At 44.4% G+C, this 26,610-nt stretch overlaps 1 protein-coding gene across 3 annotated transcripts; it reads right to left on the bottom strand.

Moving 5' to 3' along the window:
- On the bottom strand, window positions 1-26,438 carry dusp16.S (dual specificity phosphatase 16 S homeolog). Of its 3 annotated transcripts, XM_018254807.2 has the most exons (8): window positions 26,271-26,438; window positions 16,479-16,577; window positions 6,359-6,901; window positions 5,146-5,287; window positions 4,412-4,575; window positions 4,121-4,280; window positions 3,816-3,939; window positions 1-1,340 (listed from the first exon to the last, which is right to left on the bottom strand). In XM_018254807.2, exons 3-8 carry the CDS (start codon window positions 6,587-6,589, stop codon window positions 218-220), a joined length of 1,944 nt encoding a protein of 647 aa, XP_018110296.1. In that variant the 5' UTR covers window positions 6,590-6,901; window positions 16,479-16,577; window positions 26,271-26,438; the 3' UTR covers window positions 1-217. The 3 variants fall into 3 exon arrangements, with proteins under 3 accessions (XP_018110296.1, XP_018110295.1, XP_018110297.1); XM_018254806.2 differs by lacking the exon at window positions 16,479-16,577; XM_018254808.2 differs by lacking the exons at window positions 16,479-16,577; window positions 26,271-26,438 and adding an exon at window positions 26,036-26,232.
- Between the last annotated feature and the right edge of the window lie 172 nt (window positions 26,439-26,610).

The following is a 26,610-nucleotide window of genomic DNA, read 5'->3' on the forward strand; positions in this document are numbered from 1 at the left end:
ATGTAAATGACAAAAGTTCTTGGCATAGCACTCTCATCATTTTTACATTCACTTGTTTTAAAGGTTTGCTTAAGCTTTAAGAAAGTATTCCCCCAGCACATTACTGTAAGGATGACGGATTCAGATTAACAGGGAAAAGAAGAAAAATAAAAACCGAGAACAGAAGCTCAGCTTGCTGACTCCCCGCTACCCTCCCCTTCCAAAACCGCAGCAAGTCTCAGGACACCTCGATGATCTCCATGCTTCCAGAGAAGTTCGACTGGCTGCCTACTTTCCCAAGTTCTTCTCGAGATATGCTGTCCGCCAGCCCTTCCCCAAACTCCATCTGACAGCTGCGGCGCTTAAACTGCTTCTCAAAGGGGCTTTCCTCGTGCCAACTGCGCCGGGAGTCCCCACGTGCAGAGGGTTTCTGTCTCCTGTGCACCGCACAGGAGCTTTCTGCAGGGAGTTGCCCACAGCTGTAAGCAGTGAATGTTCCGCCACCGTAAAGGGCGGAGCCAGAATAGAAGTGGGAGGGGCCATCAGAAGTGAAGTACCAGCTGCCAGTTAGTGAGGTGGTCTGTGTTGTTAAGATGTCCGAGTGCCAGTCTTTGAGGCCCAAGCCAGATCGGGTCAGGTGCTGCTGGCTGCTGGACAGTCCAAACAAGAAGTTATTTTTTCGGTTGTCCTCCATACTTCCGCTGCGGAACAGTGGGGTGGCTACTGACCTCTGGGATAGAACGCTGGCCCGTCCCATGTGCTGTTGTTGCCTGAGAGTGGCCTCTGTTTGCCGGGTACCAATGGGTTTATCTAGGACTACTGCCGATTTCTCTTTGTCGGGACTTGGCTCCGGCGTCTGCTCCGAAACCTCCTCAACCGGCGAGAACTGGCACATCTTGGCACCGCCCTCCAGGGTAGCGGGAGGTTTATAGAACTCCGTAATGTCCTCCGAACTGGCGGAAAGAGACGTTGCGCTGGTTATACTGCAAAAGGGCACCGACTTGATATCCAGAGAGAACGAGCGCTTGATTTTATTGCTGTCCCCAAGCTTCTCTGCGGGAGACACATGAAGTCCGTCGAGGCCTTGCAGAAGTAGGGTCTCCTCTACAGATTCAGACGGCTGTACTATGGAGGGCTCGGGATGCAGCTCTGCTGAGGTAGGACAACTATGCAGCGGGCTTGGGGGTTGGTGGGTCTCGATGGAGCCGACTTGCTCGTTGGTGCTGAGCTCCAGCTGCAGTTTCAATTTACAGGGTGGCACGACTTGCCCCGTCTGAGCCTTAATTTTCTTCTCAAAATCTAGAAGCTGCCCTAGAAAGTTGAAATTCGGAGAGATGGTCGGTCTCTTCTCCTTCACAAACCTGGAGAAAAAAAAACCACAGGAGATGCTGTGAGGATTTAGAAGACCCGCTCAAAAGACGTACAAGGGTTTCTGAGCCCCACAAAGTCTTGGGTTTTTAGAAATGTTGCTACTTTTTTACCATTACAGACTGTGCAAATGTGCAAGGATCTTTTGGGGCTAACGGCCAAAAGTGATACATGGATTCTGCACTTGTGCTTTCTGGGAAAAGTAGGGAAAAAAACACCATTCCAATGAAATCTCTTTATTCACACACAAAAACCATAAATGATGGACAAAGGTCTGAGCCAAACATGGGCAGAAATCACGGGGTATTAAAGCTAGAAGAATCTGGCCTTGATTTTACTGATCCCCAGTAGAAGCAGCAGTCCTGGCTGAGATTCTAGCTATCTGTATAACAGAACATTCTGTCCCAGTGGCTGCACAGATCCTATCTGATCCCCATTGTAAGCAGCAGTCCTGTCCTGCTTTATGGCAGCTGAGATTCTAGCTATCTGTATAACAGAGCATTCTGTCCCAGTGGCTGCACAGATCCTATCTGATCCCCATTGTAAGCAGCAGTCCTGTCCTGCTTTATGGCAGCTGAGATTCTAGCTATCTGTATAACAGAACATTCTGTCCCAGTGGCTGCACAGATCCTATCTGATCCCCATTGTAAGCAGCAGTCCTGTCCTGCTTTATGGCAGCTGAGATTCTAGCTATCTGTATAACAGAACATTCTGTCCCAGTGGCTGCACAGATCCTATCTGATCCCCATTGTAAGCAGCAGTCCTGTCCTGCTTTATGGCAGCTGAGATTCTAGCTATCTGTATAACAGAACATTCTGTCCCAGTGGCTGCACAGATCCTATCTGATCCCCATTGGAAGCAGCAGTCCTGTCCTGCTTTATGGCAGCTGAGATTCTAGCTATCTGTATAACAGAGCATTCTGTCCCAGTGGCTGCACAGATCCTATCTGATCCCCATTGTAAGCAGCAGTCCTGTCCTGCTTTATGGCAGCTGAGATTCTAGCTATCTGTATAACAGAACATTCTGTCCCAGTGGCTGCACAGATCCTATCTGATCCCCATTGGAAGCAGCAGTCCTGTCCTGCTTTATGGCAGCTGAGATTCTAGCTATCTGTATAATAGAACATTCTGTCCCAGTGGCTGCACAGATCCTATCTGATCCCCATTGTAAGCAGCAGTCCTGTCCTGCTTTATGGCAGCTGAGATTCTAGCTATCTGTATAACAGAGCATTCTGTCCCAGTGGCTGCACAGATCCTATCTGATCCCCATTGTAAGCAGCAGTCCTGTCCTGCTTTATGGCAGCTGAGATTCTAGCTATCTGTATAACAGAACATTCTGTCCCAGTGGCTGCACAGATCCTATCTGATCCCCATTGTAAGCAGCAGTCCTGTCCTGCTTTATGGCAGCTGAGATTCTAGCTATCTGTATAACAGAACATTCTGTCCCAGTGGCTGCACAGATCCTATCTGATCCCCATTGTAAGCAGCAGTCCTGTCCTGCTTTATGGCAGCTGAGATTCTAGCTATCTGTATAACAGAACATTCTGTCCCAGTGGCTGCACAGATCCTATCTGATCCCCATTGGAAGCAGCAGTCCTGTCCTGCTTTATGGCAGCTGAGATTCTAGCTATCTGTATAACAGAGCATTCTGTCCCAGTGGCTGCACAGATCCTATCTGATCCCCATTGTAAGCAGCAGTCCTGTCCTGCTTTATGGCAGCTGAGATTCTAGCTATCTGTATAACAGAACATTCTGTCCCAGTGGCTGCACAGATCCTATCTGATCCCCATTGGAAGCAGCAGTCCTGTCCTGCTTTATGGCAGCTGAGATTCTAGCTATCTGTATAATAGAACATTCTGTCCCAGTGGCTGCACAGATCCTATCTGATCCCCATTGTAAGCAGCAGTCCTGTCCTGCTTTATGGCAGCTGAGATTCTAGCTATCTGTATAACAGAACATTCTGTCCCAGTGGCTGCACAGATCCTATCTGATCCCCATTGGAAGCAGCAGTCCTGTCCTGCTTTATGGCAGCTGAGATTCTAGCTATCTGTATAACAGAGCATTCTGTCCCAGTGGCTGCACAGATCCTATCTGATCCCCATTGTAAGCAGCAGTCCTGTCCTGCTTTATGGCAGCTGAGATTCTAGCTATCTGTATAACAGAACATTCTGTCCCAGTGGCTGCACAGATCCTATCTGATCCCCATTGGAAGCAGCAGTCCTGTCCTGCTTTATGGCAGCTGAGATTCTAGCTATCTGTATAATAGAACATTCTGTCCCAGTGGCTGCACAGATCCTATCTGATCCCCATTGTAAGCAGCAGTCCTGTCCTGCTTTATGGCAGCTGAGATTCTAGCTATCTGTATAACAGAACATTCTGTCCCAGTGGCTGCACAGATCCTATCTGATCCCCATTGGAAGCTGCAGTCCTGTCCTGCTTTATAACCAAGGAAAAGTGCACAGTGATTACCTATAAGCCTCATCCAGGGACATGTCCATCCTCTTCATGATATAGGCAATAGCGATGGTTGCAGATCGGGAGATTCCAGCTAAGCAGTGCACTAGGACACGGTTATTTGAAGCCTTGGCTTTCTCTGATTGGAGATAACCAAGAGGAGTAATAAGCAATGAGGTTTAAACGTATAATTTACGATAATTAAGAGACTCAGGTTGTCATTAGAACTACAGCTCTCACATTGTCTGGTCAATACATGCCTGTTCTATGGTCCAACATACCAAGGAAAAGATGATCAGAGCTGATATATTGTGACCCACCTATGAAATCCACAGATTTGTCCAACCACGGCAGGATCTTCTCGCAGAAGCTGTCGTTCACAGGTACCCGCAGAAAGTGGGAGTCTGAGATGAAGTCTGGTTTGGGGCAAGTGTTGCTGGCGTTCAGTACGTACCCAATTTCATTTTGCTGCATCAGCTCCTGAAAGAAAGATAAATGACTGGGAAAATCTACGACACAAAAAAAAAAACAAACCCACCTTCTGAATCCGAGATCAAGTCAAACTGTGAGCAGTGACCACAATGAGACGGAATGTGGGTGGAAGGTCTCACCTTGTTCAGTACGTCCCTCTGGCAGCCGAGGTACAGGTGAGGGAGAATGCGAGTGGGGCCCACGCTGGACACAGGCAGGCAGGGCTGGGAGATGCAAGTGGGAACCATAGAAGCTTTGCCTTCACACAACCCAGGGAAACATGCGGAGAATTCAGAGAAGCCGCCTAGAAAGTGAGTAAAGTGTAATTAGCTGCTCCTTCTTATGTAAGCTGCCATCAGAGAGTTTTTGTCCCACCAACTGCTTGAGTCACAGACTCCATGCCCCTCCTCCAGTAAGCCGCCATCAGTGTTCTAGTCCCACCCACCGCTCAAGTCACAGCCTACCTGCCCCTCCTCCTGTAAGCTGCCCGAGAGTTCTTGTCCCACCCACTGCTTGAGTCACAGACTCCATGCCCCTCCTCCAGTAAGCCGCCATCAGTGTTCTAGTCCCACCCACTGCTCCAGTCACAGACTCCATGCCCCTCCTCCTGTAAGCTGCCATCAGTGTTCTAGTCCCACCCACTGCTCCAGTCACAGACTCCATGCCCCTCCTCCTGTAAGCTGCCATCAGTGTTCTAGTCCCACCCACTGCTCCAGTCACAGACTCCATGCCCCTCCTCCTGTAAGCTGCCATCAGTGTTCTAGTCCCACCCACTGCTCCAGTCACAGACTCCATGCCCCTCCTCCTGTAAGCTGCCATCAGTGTTCTAGTCCCACCCACTGCTCCAGTCACAGACTCCATGCCCCTGCAGTACCTGAGAGAAGTTGCACATTGTGGAAGAGTTTGTCCAGTTTCCCAAGCAGCACAGAGAGGAAGCACTCGGCAGGCAAAGTAGAGACGTCCACTGAACTCTGATCATATACAACCACCTGCTGAGCCTGGCAATCCAGTTCCACCTGCAGGGGGAGACACAGAGTAAGGAGAATAAACATGGCTGCTGCCACCAATACTAAAGACTATAAGTGAACATTAGAGATCTCGGCTATTCTCAGAGTTTCCTCGTTTTGTCACTTTATGATACAGAACTTTCACTTTCATTTAGAATCAGCCTCGAGTTATTCCCTCCCATCTCTTGCCTCGGTCTGGCTTCTCCTCTACATGGACTTAGCCATTAAACTTACACTCACTTTTATCCCCACCGATAGCAGCACATTCCTCTCCAGACCGGAGGTTTAAAGGGGAAATAAAACTAATACTGTACTTGTTTCAAATGAAATAAACAACTAAATTTGTAGGCACCAAGGCAAGTGATAGAAAATAGAAGGACAAGTGTCACTGAGGGGGACCATATAAAGGCAGAAGGCTTCATGTATTATAAGGGACAATGTACCCCCTACTGTAAATGATAAGGATATTGGAAGTCACTGAGGGGTTGTTCTGTGACCATATAAAGGCACAAGGCTGCAGGCTGAGTTATACAGGGAACTGTGAGTATCACTCATGTATTATAAGGGATAATGTACCCCCTACTGTAAATGATAAGGATATTAGAAGTCACTGAGGGGTTGTTCTGTGACCATATAAAGGCACAAGGCTGCAGGCTGAGTTATACAGGGAACTCTGAGTATCACTCATGTATTATAAGGGATAATGTACCCCTACTGTAAATGATAAGGATATTAGAAGTCACTGAGGGGTTGTTTTGTGACCATATAAAGACACAAGGCTGCAAGTTATACATCTCAGGGAACTTCATTTATTACTCTTATGCTAATATTTTGCAGAGATACTTTTTTTATGATGTGCAGGTTTCAATGTAGCCTATGAAACATTAGTAACTGATTATAATGATATATTCAACAAGTTATTTATCCACATCTAAAAACCAAATCTCTTCCCATTTCCCATAATCCCAGGGGGGAGATTTCGGAGACACGACCCTGCGCATTCTAATCAGCCTAATGTTTCAGATCCTACAGTCGGCGACCAATGGACTGCGGTGACCCTGGTGCAGCACCGATTCTCACCGTGTGTTTGGCCGAGTGCTGGATCAGTTCCACAATCTGGACCTTGTCCTGCTGCAGCCTCCTCTTCATCAGTTTGGAGCAATTGATGTTGACGGCCTCGAGGATATGAGCGGTGTTGAACTCCACAAAGGGGCGACTGTCAATGAGAAGCACCTTCTCCGTCCCCCCTTCCATCCAAGTGACCAGCTTTTCGGCAGTCAGTATCCGGCACTGGGGACTTTCGGAGGCCATCACAGCACCTCTGCCCTGATGAAGGGCTGGGGGAGGAGCAGAGTGGGGGTCGGTTATGGTTCTGTCCGGCTCATTGTGCTCCCCAGGTGCATCGTGCGGATAAGAGTCGGCTAAAAGAACCCCCGCAGGGGCCACAGTGGGACTCCGGAGAGTGAGCGGCCGGAGAGCTTCTTTGCTCCTTTTGTTGGGGAGGCAGTTTGAAAGGGCAGTTTGAGAAGTGCAAACAAAAGCTGCTGCGACGTTGTATACGAATTACATCATTCCTTCACCTTCGCTCCCCAGTTCAGCCTCTTCCTCCTCCTTCAGCTGAGCCTGCAAATGGGGGGGACAGAGCACATGGGGGAGTTCAGCAATGTTTCTCTTTTACTGGACGGGAGGGGAAAGGAAAAAAAACATCAGAAAAATACAAAGTGAAGGTGAAGAAGAAGGAGGACAGGCCAATAAGGAGATGGTTGGGGGGGGGGCAGGAATTACAAGGAGATAAAAAGGAGAAAGCAGAATGGGAATGAGCTCATCCCTATTGGATTTAGTCACAGAGCAGATAGTTCTACACCCCACGTTAACTCTCGCAGCACCACACACCAAAGCAAGTGATTAACCCCCCCCCCCCGGCAGCTCCAAGAACTGAAGAAAAACACATCAGAACTGCACAATGCAGGAAAACGGGAGTAAAAGCCAGACTACAACTCCCAGCAACCCCAGGCAGCCGCTGACCTGTAGAAGATCTTATAGGAAACACGGGTTAGAGTCCTGCATTGGGTTGGGTACCTGCGGAATAACCGCAAAGTTGTCATGTTTCGGGCAAAAAGTCCCCAATTCGTTGGCTGTGCTGGCAGTCCATGGGTAACCCGGCTGGGTGCCCAACAAAGGTGCGGCTTGATCCCCCTCCCTTGTGGTTCTTCCAGTTTTTTTAAAAAAAAAAAAATGTTAAAAAAAAAGTCAGTGCCGGAGTGATGTCACTTCCGGTTTCACGTGTCCCCCGGATCGAAAGGTCAGTTAACCTATTGCAGGTCAGGTAGCGGGAACATGCGGCTGAAATTCCGGGTTTCAAAAAAAGGACATGTGCAGGACTCTAACACAGATACAAAGAGGCATATGCAGGACTCTAACGCAGGTACAAAGAGGCACATACAGGACTCTAACGCAGGTACAAAGAGGCAAATGCAGGACTCTAACACAAGGTACAAAGAGGCACATGCAGGACTCTAAAGCAGGTATTACGAGGCAAATGCAGGACTCTAACGCAGGTACAAAGAGGCAAATGCAGGACTCTAACGCAGGTACAAAGAGGCAAATGCAGGACTCTAACACAGGTACAAAGAGGCACATACAGGACTCTAAAGCAGGTACAAAGAGGCGCATACAGGACTCCAACGCAGGTACAAAGAAGCACATCCAGGACTCTAACTCAGGTACCAAGAGGCACATGCAGGACTCTAACGCAGGTACCAAGAGGCACATACAGGACTCTAACGCAGGTACCAAGAGGCACATGCAGGACTCTATCGCAGGTACCAAGAGGCACATGCAGGACTCTAACGCAGGTACCAAGAGGCACATGCAGGACTCTAACGCAGGTACCAAGAGGCACATGCAGGACTCTAACGCAAGTACAAAGAGGCACATACAGACTCCTGACTGTACAAATCACAAGCCGAGGCTCATACAATGTTACCAGTTTCTTTGTATAATGTGTCTTTTCTCTACTTCCTTGAGGATGAGAAGGAAACGTTCAAGGACCTGAACTGGGAATGAGGTCAAAGGACAAGAACAGCGAGGGGGGCGCCCCATGGGGTCAATTTTATTGGCAATAGAGAAATTGACATTCAAAAGCGGCTGCTTTATAACCATGCCGTGGGTGCCAAAAATAAAAAGCCACCCCTGCTATCCTTAATATTGCTCACTTTCAAATGAACTGTCAGTATGATGTACTGCTATTGGAGTTATTTACGTTTTTATTCAGCAGTTCTCCAGTTTACAATTTCAGCAACCTGGTTGCTAGGGTCCAAATTACCCTAGCAACCATGCACTGATTTGAATAATTTGGACCCTAGTAACCAGGTTGCTGAAATTGTAAACTGGAGAACTGCTGAATAAAAACGTAAATAACTCAAAAAACACAAATAATTAAAAATGAAAACCAATTACAAATTGTCTCAGAATATTCCTCTGTACATCATACTAACAGTTAATTTAAAGGTGAACAACCCTTTTAACGAAGAGATTCATTTTATGTGATGTTTGCCAGAAAAAATGAATTTGTGGCCCAACAGAACCAATGTCACAGACACATCACAATTCTCATCCAAGTCAAATAGATACAGAATAATAAACTTTACAACAATAGTTTCGGATTCCTCTTAAAAGTCTCAGTTGCTTGTGCCTTCCTCCTCTTCCTCCTCCTCCTCGGAAGCATCTAGAAGTGAGGCAGGAGCTGAATTTGAAGGGCATTATCTTATTTCAGGCTCAGCTACTACGTAACAAGTCTCGCTGGCAGGCACAGGTGTCCCTGGGGATATTTTGGGAAGGCGCATTCTGGGAAACTGAAACACTGAAGCTTATGGAGCCCAGGGTGGTAGAAAAGCCAAATAAATTGAACATTTCATTATTATTATAGAAGTTGTAAGTGTGGCCCCTGAGCAGGGCCACTTTTAAAGGGGTTTAAGTTAGTTATAGAATGGCCACTTTTAAGCAAATTTTTAATTGGTCTTCATTATTTTTTTTATAGATGATTTGCCTGCTTCTGACTCTTTCCAGCTTTCCAATGGGGGTCACCGACCCCATCCCAAAACAAAGGCTCTGTAAGGCTACAATTGATCTCTTATTAATACTTTCTATTACTCATATTTATATTCAGGCCTCTCCTATTCCAGTCTCTTATTCAAATCAGTGCATGGTTGCTAGGGGAATTTGGTCTCTAGCAACCAGGTTGCTGACATTACAAGCTGCTGAATAAAAAGCTAAATAACTCAAAAGTAAAAAATAATAAAAAATGAAGACCAATTGCAAATGGTCTCCGAATATCACTCTCTACATCATACCAACAGTTAATTTAAAGGTGAACAATTTTAACAACTCCTTTAATGTTACATTCCGGCACGGGAAACATCTATAGTGAACAGATTGTCCTTGTCATTCGCTAGACACGTCCGGATCCCCGTTGGCTCTGCTCTTCAAAAATTTCTAAAAAATTTCCATGATGACTGAATTGGGACCTGCGTGTGGCGTAACCACTTTCATTCTGAGTGTCTGTGGCCGGCCCTCGACTACCATAAGCCAATTTGTCTTCTGTTAAGTGATGATATGAGAGCGGCAGTTACAGAAGAGATAAACCACAGAGCACAGCGTGTGACTCATGCACATTTATATCCATTATTATATCATTATTATATCATTATTATATCCATTATTATATCATTATTATATCATTATTATATCCATTATTATATCATTATTATATCCATTAACCCAGGTCCTTCCCTCTCTCTCCCTTATGTAGTCACATAAGAGACTGGAATATGAATAGGAGAGGCCTGAATAGAAAGAGGAGCAATAAAAAGTAACAATAACAATACATTTGTAGCCTTACAGAGCACTTGTCTTTTAGATGGGGTCAGTGACCCCCATTTGAAAGCTCAAAAGAGCATAAAAAAAAAAGCTCAAAAAAGGCAAATGGTATAATTCAAAAACTATACAGAAGAAAAATTGAAGACCAATTGAAAAGTTGCTTAGAATTAGCCATTCTCTGATACACTAAAAATAAAAGGCGAACCACTCCTTTTTGAAAGCAGCATCAGTCTGGCTGTTTATATTCTATGCACCGCTGGTTCTCCCATAACAACAGACCTGGGGGAGAAGGACTCCTACATTGTTTCAAGTGTCAGAACCAAGGGTGACATTCCCAGTGAGAATGAGGAATGAATGGATATTGGGAAGTTGTATCAGGAGTCAGAGGCAGCAGTGCAGAGAAAGGGACAGACACAACTGAACACGTTCAGAACTAATACAACCCAGTGAGAATGAGGAATGAATGGATATTGGAGATACATCAGGCAGTCAGCTGCCCGAGACAGAGCAAGGGACAGACACATGATCAGTTACACAGAACTACTACAAAACCAGCCCAGTGAGAATGAGAAGACAATGCGAATGGGATATTGGAGAAGTTGTTATTCAGGAGTCAGAAGCACGCAGTGCAGAGCAAAGGACAGACACAATGACACGAACTATAAAGAACCCATTCAGAAAGATATAGTGACAGTTATGATGGAATGAATGACATATATGAAGTCTGTATCAGCAGTCAGAAGCTAAGCAGCTGCAGAGAAGGAAAGGACAACACACAGACAGTTACACGAAACTACTAAAACCCAAAGTCGACGAAGCGAGGACACAAATGACGAAGATATTTGGGCGAATAGGAAAGATCAGAGGCAGCACGATTGACAGAGAAACATATAAACCAAGATGAGACAGAAAAATGATAACTTGGAAAAGTACCGTAGAGTCAGACGGCAGCAGTGCCAGAGAAAGGGACAGACACAATGACAGTTACCAGAACTAAAACCCAGTGAGAATGAGGAATGAATGGGATATTGGCGAAGTTGTATCACGGAGTTCAAGAAGCAGCATGCAGAGAAGAGAAAGGGAACAACACAAATGACAGTTTACACAGAACTATAAAACCCCAGTGAGAATGAGGAATGAATGGATATTGGAAGTTGTATCAGGAGTCAGAAGCAGCAGTGCAGAGAAAGGGACAGACACAATGACAGTTACACAGAACTATAAACCCAGTGAGAATGAGGAATGAATGGATATTGGGAAGTTGTATCAGGAGTCAGAGGCAGCAGTGCAGAGAGAGAAAGGGACAGACACAATGACAGTTACACAGAACTATAAACCCAGTGAGAATGAGGAATGAATGGATTATATCAGGCGAAGTTGTATCAGGAGTCAGAAGCAGCAGTGCAGAGAAGAGAAAGGGACAGACACAATGACAGTTACACAGAACTATAAACCCAATGAGAATGAGGAATGAATGGATATTGGGAAGTTGTATCAGGAGTCAGAGGCAGCAGTGCAGAGAATGAGGAATTGATGGATATTGAGAAGTTGCTTCAAATTACATTTTCTTTTATTATATAATCAGTTACTAGGGTGCCTTTGTCTAGCAACCAATCACACAGCTCATGGGAGGGGGGTTACTAAATCGGGAGGGACCCAGTGAGGCAGCTGAGGGATTTATATAGCAGTTCCTCCCTCCTCCGGGGAGTATACTAATATGTAGGTGCTATTTTAGGCAGGTGCCCTTTCCCCCTAGAGTAACCCTGTTACACACATCTCATTCCCATCCTCACAGCTGCCCGGGAATTCATTCTGCTCTCATCCCCACAGGCATAACCATTAACCCTTTGTTAGCCAGAATGCTGGGGACCTGGGGTTGTCCGGATAAAGGGTCTTTCAGTAATTTGGATGGCCATACTTACTACTAAAAAAAAAAAAAGATTTAAACATCAACCCAATAGGCTGGTTCTGCCTCCAATAAGGATTAATTATATCTTAGTTGGGATCAAGTACAAGAGACTGTTTTATTATTACACAGAAAACTGAATAATTCCCATAACCTAATACAGGTACATGACCTGTTATCCAGAATGCTTGAAAACTGGGGGTGTCCGGGCAACAGATCTTTCCATAATTCAGATTTTCATACCTTAAGTCTACTAGAAAATCATATAAACATGAAATAAAGCCAATAGGCTGGTTTTGCTTCCAATAAGGATTAATTATATCTTAGTTGGGATCAAGTACAAGCGACTGTTTTATTACAGGTATAGGACCGGTTATCCAGGAAGCTCGGGACCTGGGGTTTTCTGAATAACAGATCCCATACCTGTATTACAGAGAAAAAGAAATTTGTTTTTAAAATATGGAGTCTATGGAGATGTCCATAATTTGGGTCTTTCAAGAGAACGGATCTCATACCTGTATATATTAGACACAGAGTACAATAAAACCCTGGGTAAGTGTATTTTCCAGTGAGGTGAGTTGATCCGGCAAATCAAGTTGCTCCTGGAAACTTTGGGAGCTGACTTTTAAATCTGCTAATGCAGAAAGATAACTAGAGCTCCCTGCACTAGTGATGTGGCCCCTGCTCTGGCACTGAAAATTAGGGATGCACCAAATCCACTATTTTGTTTTCGGCCGAAACCCCGAATCCTCTCGAAAGATTCGGCCAATACTGAACAGAATCCGATTCGGTTCGGCTGGGCAGAAGGAATTGGATTAGGAATTCGGACTCGGTTTGGCTGGGCAGTAGGATTCGGATTAGGAACTCGGATTTTGTTTAACTGGACAGAAGGATTTGGATTCAGAATTCGGATCTGGTTCGGCTGGGCAGAAGGATTCGGATTAGGAATTCGGTTCAGATGGGCAGAAGGATTTGGATTAGGAATTTGGATTTGGTTCGGCTGGGCAGAAGGATACAGCTGAATCCAAATCCTGCTGAAAAAGGCCGAATCATGACCGAATCCCGAACCGAATCCTGGATTCGGTACATCCCTACTGAAAATGGTATGCGCCAGAGGGGAGGGCATCAGAAAGGTAAGGAGCCTCAAAACGCCCCTAAGTAGTGTAACTAGATAATTCAGGGCCCCACAGCAAATCAATATTAGGGCCCCAATAATATCCAGAGGTTTGTCCTTTTTTTACTAAGATATGTTGAATTTAACCTTTATTTGGGCCTCATGGGGCCCCTATTCCTCCAGCCCCCCCCCCTGCAACCACAGGGTCTGCTTCCTCTGTAGTTACACCCTGATAAATACAGCAGGACCTGCCTGTCCCATATTTCTTCTCTGCCCGGGTAGTTCAGACTTATGCCAGACCTATAAAGATGCCTGCAAGCCTGACTTGTGCTACATTGTTTCAACAATTAGAACCAGCAGTGCAGAAAGAGGGAGGGGGATTTAGCTGCGGTTACATTAAAACTAGGGATGCACCGAATCCACTATTTTGGATTGGGTCGAACCCCTGAATCGCAAAAGATTCGGCCGAATACTGAACCAAATCCGAATCCCAATATGCATATGCAAATTAGGGGTGGTAAATGGAAAACCTTTTTTTCTTCCATGTTTTGTAACAAAAAGTCACAGGAATTCCCGCCCGCCCCTAATTTGCATATGCAAATAAGGCTTTGGTTTGGGCAGAAGGATTCAACCGAATCCTAAATCCCGAACCGATTCCTGGATTCAGTGCATCCCTAGTTCATAATGATATTTTCTTTCATTAGGCAAACGTTCATTTTTTGGGTTTACATGCCCTTTAATTCTAATTAGAAAGGTTCCAGCCTGTTTATAAATCCCATACACTTATAATAAATGGGCCGGATTGTAAATAAAAGACAATGGAAACTCCTGGTGGAATTAGCAGTTTTTATGTTCAAGAGGGAATTGGAATCTAATCTGTGATCTCTTGTAAAGGCCAAACAAATGATTATTCAGGGGCACAATAGAGAGAAGTTACAAGGTGCCGAGGAAAGTTTCTCTCTCTGTCCACGTTATGTGTTTATTGGGCAGTTAAAGGGCACCAATTGCAACAGACTTTAATGTACAAGTCGTCATGAAACAGTTTAATATTAACTGCGTGACATTGTGATCTATAAATGGTGATACATTAAACCTCGCGCTGTTTATTATGTAAAGCTCAAACCTCTCGTTTCCTTTTCCTAAATGAACATTCTCACTTTTTTTTCTTCTAATATTTCTGCCACCGTTATACAGATAGGTAGAATCTCAGCTGCCATAAAGCAGGACAGGACTGCTGCTTCCAATGGGGATCAGATAGGATCTGTGCAGCCACTGGGACAGAATGTTCTGTTATACAGATAGCTAGAATCTCAGCTGCCATAAAGCAGGACAGGACTGCTGCTTACAATGGGGATCAGATAGGATCTGTGCAGCCACTGGGACAGAATGTTCTGTTATACAGATAGCTAGAATCTCAGCTGCCATAAAGCAGGACAGGACTGCTGCTTACAATGGGGATCAGATAGGATCTGTGCAGCCACTGGGACAGAATGTTCTGTTATACAGATAGCTAGAATCTCAGCTGCCATAAAGCAGGACAGGACTGCTGCTTACAATGGGGATCAGATAGGATCTGTGCAGCCACTGGGACAGAATGTTCTGTTATACAGATAGCTAGAATCTCAGCTGCCATAAAGCAGGACAGGACTGCTGCTTACAATGGGGATCAGATAGGATCTGTGCAGCCACTGGGACAGAATGTTCTGTTATACAGATAGCTAGAATCTCAGCTGCCATAAAGCAGGACAGGACTGCTGCTTACAATGGGGATCAGATAGGATCTGTGCAGCCACTGGGACAGAATGTTCTGTTATACAGATAGCTAGAATCTCAGCTGCCATAAAGCAGGACTGCCAACATTTTCAGAATAGGAAATACTGAAATGTTAAATACATTTTCCATAGCTTTGTACCTCCAGTATAAACTTTATATTTAAATACTTGCTGACATTTAATATAAAGTAACACAAGAATTGCAGCCGTGTAACAGCAGTGTTACCATTCACAGGTTACAAAACAAGTTTACAGGACAAATAAAAAAGAGCGGTTCCTCTTTGATCACATGTATTTATCTCCACGACTGATTAAGAGATATATTGGTACCGTCCGTATGTCCTATAATAACACTCCTATATAATAACACTCCTATATAATAACACTCCTATATAATAACACTCCTATATAATAACACTCCTATATAATAACACTCCTATATAATAACACTCCTATATAATAACACTCCTATATAATAACACTCCTATATAATAACACTCCTATATAATAACACTCCTATATAATAACACTCCTATATAATAACACTCGCTGATGTCATCTCATAACCTTTCACTCTGGGTGATGTCACTGCTCTATAATGAGTCTCAATGCTAAAATCAGATCAACCAATCAGAAGGCTCAACAAAAACCAACTAATAGAAGGGGTAAAGAGGGCTGTGCCTAAGAGACCTTATACAAGTATGGGATCCATTATCTGGAAACCCGTTATCCGAGAAGACCGTCTCCCAATTTCAATCAAATAAGATTCTTCAATGGGGACCCCCTTGTGCCCGCTGGTTAGTGCCGTTAGGGGGTCCCGTAGACTGGCAGACGGGTGAACAAAACTATATGGGCAGTGCCACTGCTGCAACCTTTGCCTGGAGCCCAACAATATATTCATCTAACACTCCCAGCAGCACCACAGAGAGAGAAGTTTTACTGCCCCTTTAAAGGTGAACTAAACCCTAAAAATGAATGTGGCTAAAAATGCCACATTTTATATAGTGAACTTATTGCACGAGGCTAAAGTTTGAGCTTGTCAATAGCAGCAATGATCCAGGACTTCAAACTTGTCACAGGGGGTCACCATCTTGGAAAGTGTCTGTGACACTCACATGCTCAGTGGGCTCTGATTGGCTGTTGAGAAGCTAAGCTTAGGGCTCGTCACTAATTATCCAGCAGAAAATGAGCTTCCCTGGCTGTAATATAAGCTGATGCTACAGGTTTGCTGATTATTCAATTCTGATGCTAATTGCACTGGTTTCTGTGCTGCCATGTAGTAATTATGTGTATTAATTACTAATCAGCCTTATATTGTGACATTTCTATTCTATGTGTACTGTATATTGTGAGTGGCTCCCTAAGCTCAGTAAGTGACAGCAGCACAGAGCATGTGCAGTGAATCAGCAGAAAAGAAGATGGGGAGCTACTGGGGCATCTTTGGAGACACAGATCTTTACTGCTAAAGGGCTGTGGTTGCCTTGGGCTGGTACAGAAGCACAAAACATCATGTACAACATTTCTACCTACTTCTTTAGTTAGGCTTTAGTTCTCCTTTAATGCACATGCAGAGAGGATGAAGTCATTCGCTCTTTGGCCTTGTAATAAACTGCTCCAGTCGGTTTATCCCTGAGATAAGAACAAGCAGTGAGCTCATGACTGTACAATGAACAGCCGCTCTCATTCAATAGCAACCGAGTCTCATACAATATAATAGACTGAGCCCCTTCCCATTGACACTTCCTCTGCTGGAGTCCTGCTCGGTCATATATTATACACAATACTGAAAATAGAATACAGCTATGGGACCTGTTATCCATAAAGCTCGGGACCTGGGGGTTTCCGGATAACGGATCTTTCTGTAATTTGGATCTTCATACCTTAAGTCTACTAGAAAATCATGTAAACATTAAATAAACCCAATAGGCTGGTTTTGCTTCCAATAAGGATTAATTATATCTTAGTTGGGATCAAGTACAAGCTACAGTTTTATTATTACACAGAAAAAGGAAATAATTTTTAAAAATTCAGATTATTTCATTATAATGGAGTCTATGGGAGACAGCCTTTCTGTAAATCAGAGCATTCTGGATAACGGGTTTCCAGATACTGGATCCCATACCTGTAATAACAAATATAAATAAAGCCACAATACAAGAAATACACTGCTGCCTGCTTGGAGCATGGCTATATTAAACAGCTGCTGCTTACAATAATTTTACCCCAAATTAATATCAATACACAGACAACCAAACAGGATTCTAGAGGCAACTTCCCCTTTAATTTGCTATCTGCCTCCATAAGTCACATGTTAGGGAGAGTTATGAATGATGTCACACTGTTTTCATAACAAACATGGATCCATGTGGCTAAATCCAGAAACATCCGGAGCTGGAATCCATAAAAAATATACAGGTATGGGACCTCTTATCCAGAATGCTTAGGACCCAGGGATTTCCGGATAACAGATCTTTCTGTAATTTGGATCTTCATACCTTAATTCTACTAGAAAATCATATAAACATTAAATAAACCCAATAGGCTGGTTTTGCCTCCAATAAGGATTAATTATATCTTAGTTGGGATCAAGTACAAGCGACTGTTTTATTATTACACAGAAAAAGGAAATCCGTTAAAAAAAATTTATTTGGATAAAATGGAGACTATGGGAGACGGCCTTTCTGTAATTCAGAGCTTTCTGGATAACGGATCCCATACTGTATTCTCATAAGCACTGAATCAATAAATAATGTAGTCCCTGTTATAAAATATGAGGATAAAATATGAGGAATTCCAGGTCAATCAATCCCACTGGGTTTATACACGTATGGGATCTGTTATCCAGAATGCTCAGGAACTGGGGCTTTCTGGATAACGGAACTTTCCGTAGTCTACTAGAAAATCATGTAAACATTAAATAAACCCAATAGGCTGGTTTTGTCTCCAATAAGGACTAATGTCTTAGTTGGGAAAAAAGGAAATCATTTTTAAAAATTTTGATTATTTGGATTAGGGAAGCAATGAATCCAGGATTCAGTTCGGGATTTGGCCGAATCCTTGTGCCTGGCCGAACTGAATCCTAATTAGCATATGTAAATTAGGGGCAGGTAGGGAAATGACGTGACTTTTCGTTACAAAAGAAGAATTTTTCCACTTTTTACTTTCCTTGCATATGCAAATTCGGATTCGGTTCGGTATTCAGCCGAATCTTTCACCAAGGATTTGGCCGAATCCCAAATAGTGGATTTGGTGTATGCCTAATTTGGATAAGATTGAGCCTATGGGAGACGGCCTTTCTGTAATTAGGAGCTTTCTGGAGAACAAGTTTGCGGATAACGGATCCCAAACCTGTACGGTGAATGATATCTAGCAGGGGATTCTATAGTGGCTGTCCCTAGCAACAAGCTGCTGCATAGAAACCATGGAAATGTCTCGGTGCAGCACAAGTGGGCCAGGCCTAGTTGCACCCGCGCCCAATGCTGCCTGTAGCCTCTTTTAATTATGGGGGTACAATCTGGGTGCAATGGGAAGCAGGGCTGGTACCCCAAAACCCACCGCCTCACTGAGGGTATGGAATAAATTTGTTTCCCAAGAAGCTGCCAAGCTTCCTAGTAGCAAGTAGCACCCCCACATAGCTGGGCTAATCCTTGTAAACATAATTGGGGGTATGATTTACCCTTCCCCTAGTCAAATAATTTTTTTCTAGATAGATTTATACATTACATATATATCTTGCCCAGCGGACTAAAATACAGGCTTCAGTGCGCTAAGACAATAAGTATATGATTTAAGTTCCCCTTTAAATCTGCTTATGGATGGGAGAGAGTTAAAGCTACAGAGACTCCTTCTCTGACTCATCCCGGGGCCTCCAGCAACACTCCTGATCCAGCTCTGAGAATTCCCTCCAGGAGGAGCCCAATCCGTGTCCGTTCATTCCCACATGATCCTCATCCAGGATTTCCTGACCCCACTCATCTGCCCACCCACCCACTGCATTTCCTACCCACTGACTATATACCATCCCATAGGTGAAAGATTAAAGCGGTGGTTCACCTTTAAATTAACTTTTGGTAGGATGTAGAGAGGGATATTCTGAGCCAATTTGCAATTGGTCTTTATTTTTTTAAATTTGTGGCTTTTCAGTTATTTGGCTTTTTATTCAGCAGCTCTCCAGTTTGCACTTTCAGCCATCTGGTTGCTAGGGTCCAAATTCCCCTAGCAACCATGCACTGAATTGAACAAGAGTCTGGAATATGAATAGGAGAGGCCTAAATAGAGTAAAGTCTGAGGCTGCAAAAAGTCAGCATCTGAAAATCCGGCATCTCAGACCTGCCGAGGTTGTATAGAAGTCAATGGTAGAGATCCCTGGTTTTTTTGGAAGTTTCTGGAATTAGCCCGAAAATCCTACTATTTCTGACTTTTTTAGTCTACATCCCAAAAATTCAGGCTTTTTGGGAAGAAGCCCAAAAAAATCTTACGATTCAGAAAAAAACGCACAATTCGAGTTTTCAATCGATTTTATTGAGTTTGTCCCCAATTTTATTGAGTTTGTCAGGACTGTTCCTGCTGAATTGTGCTTAGTACATGGGATACCTATACTGCCATAGTTTTATGGGGTCTCTCTGTACAGACTATGAGCAAACGTATGGACTGTTCCTGCTGAATTGTGTTTAGTACAGGGGATACCTATGCTGCCATAGTTTTATGGGATCTCTCTGTACAGACTATGAGCAAACTTAGGGACTGTTCCTGCTGAATTGTGCTTAGTACAGGGAATACCTATGCTGCCATAGTTTTATGGGATCTCTCTGTACAGACTATGAGTAAACTTAGGGGCTGTTCCTGCTGAATTGTGCTTAGTACAGGGAATACCTATGCTGCCATAGTTTTATGGGATCTCTCTGTACAGACTATGAGTAAACTTAGGGACTGTTCCTGCTGAATTGTGCTTAGTACAGGGAATACCTATGCTGCCATAGTTTTATGGGATCTCTCTGTACAGACTATGAGTAAACTTATGGACTGTTCCTGCTGAATTGTGCTTAGTACAGGGGAATACCTATGTACCATAGTTTTATGGGATCTCTCTGTACAGACTATGAGTAAACTTAGGGACTGTTCCTGCTGAATTGTGCTTAGTACAGGGAATACCTATGCTGCCATAGTTTTATGGGATCTCTCTGTACAGACTATGAGCAAACTTAGGGGACTGTTCCTGCTGAATTGTGCTTAGTACAGGGAATACCTATGCTGCCATAGTTTTATGGGATCTCTCTGTACAGACTATGAGCAAACTTAGGGGACTGTTCCTGCTGAATTGTGCTTAGTACAGGGAATACCTATGCTGCCATAGTTTTATGGGGTCTCTCTGTACAGACTATGCGCAAACACCATCAAATCCAATACAAGGAATACTAATAACATAGTGAGTAGTGAATAAATGAGCCCTATAGATACAGTATAGAGATATAAAGCAGCCAAACTCAGTCGATGTCACAATTATCATGTTGCCGGGGGTGAGTGAGAGACACTATATCATGTGATACAATTTACATTAGTCACATTCTTATACTGAGCCTAAACCCACAGTGTTTCCTTCTCCTCCGCTCCTTTCGGATTTCTTTTGAGCTCTTTATATTTCGAGGCTCCCCTGCATGAACCCCCCAATGAATCATGGGAAAGGGCTTCTCCCCCCTCCTTCACATGTCACATAGCAACACCATGACATCAGCTGTTGTGCCCCAGTTACGGGTTCGATTCCCCCGCCCGGAGCTGCAGCTGTGCTCACAAAAAACTGATGTCACCCAGTTCTGTACATTAACCACTTCCATGCCGGGGGGCGACTTCATTTCTCACTGGATGTGGATAAAATCTTTTTCATTTGCACCATTAAAGGGGTGGTTCACATTGATATTAACCTTTAGTATGTTGTAAAATGGCAACTTCTCAGCAACTTTTCAATTTGTCTTCATTATTTATTTTATAGTTTTTGAAGTATTCACCTTCTGACTCTTTTCAGCTTTCAAATAGGGGTCACTGACCCCATCTAAAAAAAACAAATGCTCTGTAAGGCTACAACAATCTATTTTTATTGTTACTTGTTATTCCTCCTCTTTCTATTCAGGCCTCTCCTATTCCAGTCTCTTAATCAAATCAGTGCATGGTTGCTAGGGTAACTCAGACCCTAGCAACCAGATGGCTGAAATGGCAAACTGGATGATGACGAATAAAAAGCTAAATAACTCAAAAACCACAAATAATAAAAAATGAAAACTAATTGCAAATTGTCTCAGAATATCCCTCTCTACGTCATACTAACACTTAATTTAAACGTGAACAACCCCCTTTAAAGGGAACATAAACCTAAAAAGTACAATATTGTCTAATGCAAAAAAATGCCCTTTTACAGCAGAAACATACGCTGTAATTCGGGGGGAATGGGTCATCTGGCAACAAATCTCCTCTTCTAATCTCCTTCATGAAGCAACTTCGTGTGACTTCGAAAAACGATTTGCTCCAAGTGCCACCCCGTCGGCGATTTTCATTTTAGCCGGAGGGAAGGCAGTTCGGAGAAATTAGTCGCCTAAAGAAGAGGAGTTTTGTCGCCGAGCTACTAATCTTCCCAAATCTGAGCACGTGCCTCTGCCCTTAAGCAACTTCCCCATATCAGTTTATTCCTCATTTCAGTGGTTTTAGGGGTGTCTTGCAAATGTCCAAGCAGTATTTCTGCACTGCTGGTTCTGTCTTGTGAAACAATGTAGAAGAAGTAGGCGTATTCATATTGAGGGGGTGGCAAAGAAACAAATATATATATATATATATATATATATATATATATATAAATAGGTTACTTGGCCACTCATGAAAATACGCTGCAGTCTATTCATACTATGAGGGTTGACTATAGGCTCCGCGGGGGCGGGGACAGATGTTATTGCTGACGATGTATAATAAGAGCATTAAAGAAAACTAACATCTGCTTCTTCATAGAAGAGTCAGTCCTAATGCAGCTGCTAATTGTCAGGACAGGTATGGGACCGCTTATCCAGAACGCTCGGGGTCTGGAGTTTTCCCAATAATGGATCTTTCCGTAATTTGGATCTTCATACCTTAAGGCTACTAGAAAATCATGTAAACATTAAATAAACCCAATAGTCTGGTTTTGTTTCCAATAAGGATTAATTATATCAAGGCTGCAGGCTGAGAACTCTGAGTATCACTCATGTATTATAAGGGATAATGTACCCCCTACTGTAAGTGATAAGGATATTAGAAGTCACTGAGGGATTGTTCTGTGACCATATAAAGGCACAAGGCTGCAGGCTGAGTTATACAGGGAACTCTGAGTATCACTCATGTATTATAAGGGATAATGTACCCCCTACTGTAAATGATAAGGATATTAGAAGTCACTGAGGGGTTGTTCTGCGACCATATAAAGGCACAAGGCTGCAGGCTGAGTTATACAGGGAACTCTGAGTATCACTCATGTATTATAAGGGATAATGTACCCCCTACTGTAAATGATAAGGATATTAGACGTCACTGAGGGGTTCTGTGACCATATAAAGGCACAAGGCTGCAGGCTGAGTTATACAGGGAACTCTGAGTATCACTCATGTATTATAAGGGATAATGTACCCCCTACTGTAAATGATAAGGATATTAGACGTCACTGAGGGGTTCTGTGACCATATAAAGGCACAAGGCTGCAGGTCAAGGAATTCCGAGGAGACTTCTGGCACTACATGATTTATATTAATACACAAGTTCCTGACAATGGATGACATCACCAGGCAGTGTTTATAAGGATATTATAGGAAGAATTGTTTATTATAGGAGAACCCTCTCATGAACTAGCCAATAATACTGATCCTGACTGCAGTTAACCCTTTGGCTTCCAGACAAAGTGCAGCAATTATTACAATATACATTCGACATTGATAACAATGTGCCACAGTGCTGGTGGCAAAACAATTCTACTGGGTTTACTTAATGCTTCCATGTTTATAGTAGCCTAAAGGTATGGTGATCCGAATAATATAAAGATCCCTTATCCGGAAACCCCCATTCTGGATAACAGATCCCATACCTGAACAACAAGGCGTTGCCAAACAAGCAGTTCGGTTAGAACTCCCTGCTAAAAATCTCAGATTAGGAATCCTTGGATCCACCCCAATTAAAAGTTAAAACCCATAGGGCTGGGGTTTTAGTTTTCCTTTAAGACTCACACATGCACAGTAGAGCAGAATCCACAAATGTGGGACACCTGGCAAAGGTAAGAAACAGAAAGGGGTTGTTCACCTTTACATTAACTGTTAGTATGATGTAGAGAGTGATATTTTGAGACAATTTGCAATTGGTTTTCATTTTTTATTATTTGTGGTTTTTGAGTTATTTAACTTTTTATTTCGCAGTTTGCAATTTGAGCCATCTGGTTGCTAGGGTCCAAATTCCCCTAGCAACCATGCACTGATTTGAATAAGAGACTGGAATATGAATAGGAGAGGCCTGAATAAAATGAAGAGTAATAAAAAGTAGCAATAAAAATACACGTATAGCCTTACAGAGCATTTGTATATACTATACTATATAAAAAAGAATCGCTGCTTAGAATTAGCCATTCTAGAACATACTGGAAGTTAACTTAAAGGGGAACAAGCCCTTTAAAAGCAAATTGTTTATATTCAGTGCACTGCAAGTTGTGACTCCAGAAACAGTAACCCAAGAAGATTTCCAGACCTGGAGGAGAACTGAGCCCCTACATTGTTTAAGGAGAAAAGGAAGATCCGGTTACTAGGGTCCAAATTCCCCTAGCAACCATGCACTGATTTGAATAAGAGACTGGAATATGAATAGGAGAGGGTGTGAATAGAAAGAGGAGTAATAAAAAGTAGCAATAACAATACATTTGTAGCCTTACAGAGCATTTGTTTTTAGATGGGGTCAGTGACCCCCACTGGAAAGCGTGAGAAAAAGAAAGCAAAAACAATGGAAAAAACAAAGGCCAATTGGAGAAGTCGCTAGGAATAACGTATTGTATTACACACGGAGACTTTAACAGGAATTACATTTGCACAGAACTTCATTGTGACAGACATATGTAATGTCTATGGGGGGAAGTTGTTTAGAATAATTTCATTATTAAAATATCAGTGTTTGGAGGGGCAGTTCCCCTTTACAGTAAATACGTGGGGGTCGGGTCGGTCAAAGCCCTCGGCTAAACACGTCAGTATCTGCACCATCAGGTCTGACTGATTCCAAGGAGAAAGAAGGGACTTATGATGGGAATAATGTCTGATATTATAAATCCAACCAGAGGCCCCAACTCCCAGCTCCCTCACAGTGACAACTCCCAGCTCCCTCACAGTGACAACTCCCAGCTCCCTCACAGTTGCAACTCCCAGCTCCCTCACATTGACAACTCCCAGCAACAACTCAGCTCCCTCACATTGACAACTCCCAGCAACAACTCCCAGCTCCCTCACATTGACAACTCCCAGCAACAACTCTCAGCTCCCTCACATTGACAACTCCCAGCAACAACTCTCAGCTCCCTCACAGTGACAACTCCCAGCAACAACTCTCAGCTCCCTCACAGTGACAACTCCCAGCTCCCTCACAGTCGCAACTCCCAGCAACAACTCCCAGCTCCCTCACAGTGACAACTCCTAGCTCCCTCATAGTCGCAACTCCCAGCTCCCTCACATTGACAACTCCCAGCTCCCTCATAGTGACAACTCCCAGCTCCCTCACATTGACAACTCTCTCACAGTGACAACTCCCAGCTCCCTCACAGTGACAACTCCCAGCAACAACTCCCAGCTCCCTCACAGTGACAACTCAGAGCTCCCTCACAATGACAACTCCCAGCTTCCTCACAGTCGCAACTCCCAGTTCCCTCACATTGACAACTCTCAGCTCCCTCACAGTGGCAACTCCCAGCTCCCTCACAGTGGCAACTCCCAGCTCCCTCACAGTGGCAACTCCCAGCTCCCTCACATTGACAACTCCCAGCTCCCTCACATTGACAACTCCCAGCTCCCTCACAGCGACAACTCCCAGCTCCCTCACAGTGACAACTCCCAGCTCCCTCACATTGACAACTCCCAGCTCCCTCACAGTCGCAACTCCCAGCTCGGTCACATTGACAACTCCCAGCTCCCTCACAGTCGCAACTCCCAGCTCGGTCACATTGACAACTCCCAGCTCCCTCACAGTGACAACTCCCAGCTCCCTCACATTGACAACTCCCAGCTCCCTCACAGTCGCAACTCCCTCACATTGACAACTCCCAGCTCCCTCACAGTCGCAACTCCCAGCTCCCTCACATTGACAACTCCCAGCTCCCTCACAGTGGCAACTCCCAGCTCCCTCACAGCGACAACTCCCACCTCCCTCACAGCGACAACTCCCAGCTCCCTCACAGTGACAACTCCCAGCTCCCTCACATTGACAACTCCCAGCTCCCTCACAGTCGCAACTCCCTCACATTGACAACTCCCAGCTCCCTCACAGTCGCAACTCCCAGCTCCCTCACATTGACAACTCCCAGCTCCCTCACAGTCGCAACTCCCAGCTCGGTCACATTGACAACTCCCAGCTCCCTCACATTGACAACTCCCAGCTCCCTCACATTGACAACTCCCAGCTCCCTCACATTGACAACTCCCAGCTCCCTCACATTGACAACTCCCAGCTCCCTCACAGTCGCAAATCCCAGCTCCGTCACATTGACAACTCCCAGCTCCCTCACAGTCGCAACTCCCAGCGACAAACCGCAGTTCCCTCACAGTGACAACTCCCAGCTCCAAATACAAAGTGCTAACTCCCAGCAACTTCCCCCACAAAAACCCCAAATATAAACATGAGAGGTCAGCAGACTAATGCAAACCTCCCAACATCTCTATAGGGAATGAATTCACGTCCCTGGCCCAAGAGCTTGCAATCTAGCACTGCAGAGAGTGTCTGGAACTTTATTTAAAAAAGAAAAGACTTGATCCTGAATGAGGTAGAGAAAAAGAGGGGGAGCTGCCACCTCAGAGAGGATTGGGATGGAATAAGTTGCATATGAGATTGGCTCATACCTGAATGTAGGAAGTTGTTGCAGAACTACTACTCTCACCATTGAGCGACTTAATGTGCAATAGAGACTCTTGTTTTTATATTAATCGCTTAATGACACTTATTAGCGCCCTGGAGCAACTTTGCTGCCTCCCAGCCCCCCACTGAGACTCACGTGACGCAACATGACAGTATAGCGCTCAGTGACGTCACGTAAGCGCAGGATACGCGCCCCTTCCCTCCTGCTCAGTTACTCACCCGCTTCTGCTGGGCCTGGGCTCCGGGCCTCGCCACCGGGTCACCGTTCGGGGTTGCAGGAGGTTCGGGTGAGAGCCGGCTGCGATGAGGTCACCCGGGGAAGAACAGCATGACGTCAACGCTAGCCAATCCGCGAAGTGATAGGAGCTAAGGGGCGGGACGGATGGGAGGAGGGGCCGAGGGGGGCGTAACTGAGATGTTGTCGAAGGCCCGTGTCCATGTGCGTCAATGAAAAAAGGCGTGGCCTTGTACGTCAGGATGTGGGTGGGTTGTAAAGCGTCACGTGATTCTTTTAGGGCGGATCAATAAAGGCTGTTTGTTATTGACTTTACCTCATAGT

Source organism: Xenopus laevis, chromosome 3S (genome assembly GCF_017654675.1).
Source record: "Xenopus laevis strain J_2021 chromosome 3S, Xenopus_laevis_v10.1, whole genome shotgun sequence".
In the NCBI taxonomy this organism is placed as follows: domain Eukaryota; kingdom Metazoa; phylum Chordata; class Amphibia; order Anura; family Pipidae; genus Xenopus; species Xenopus laevis.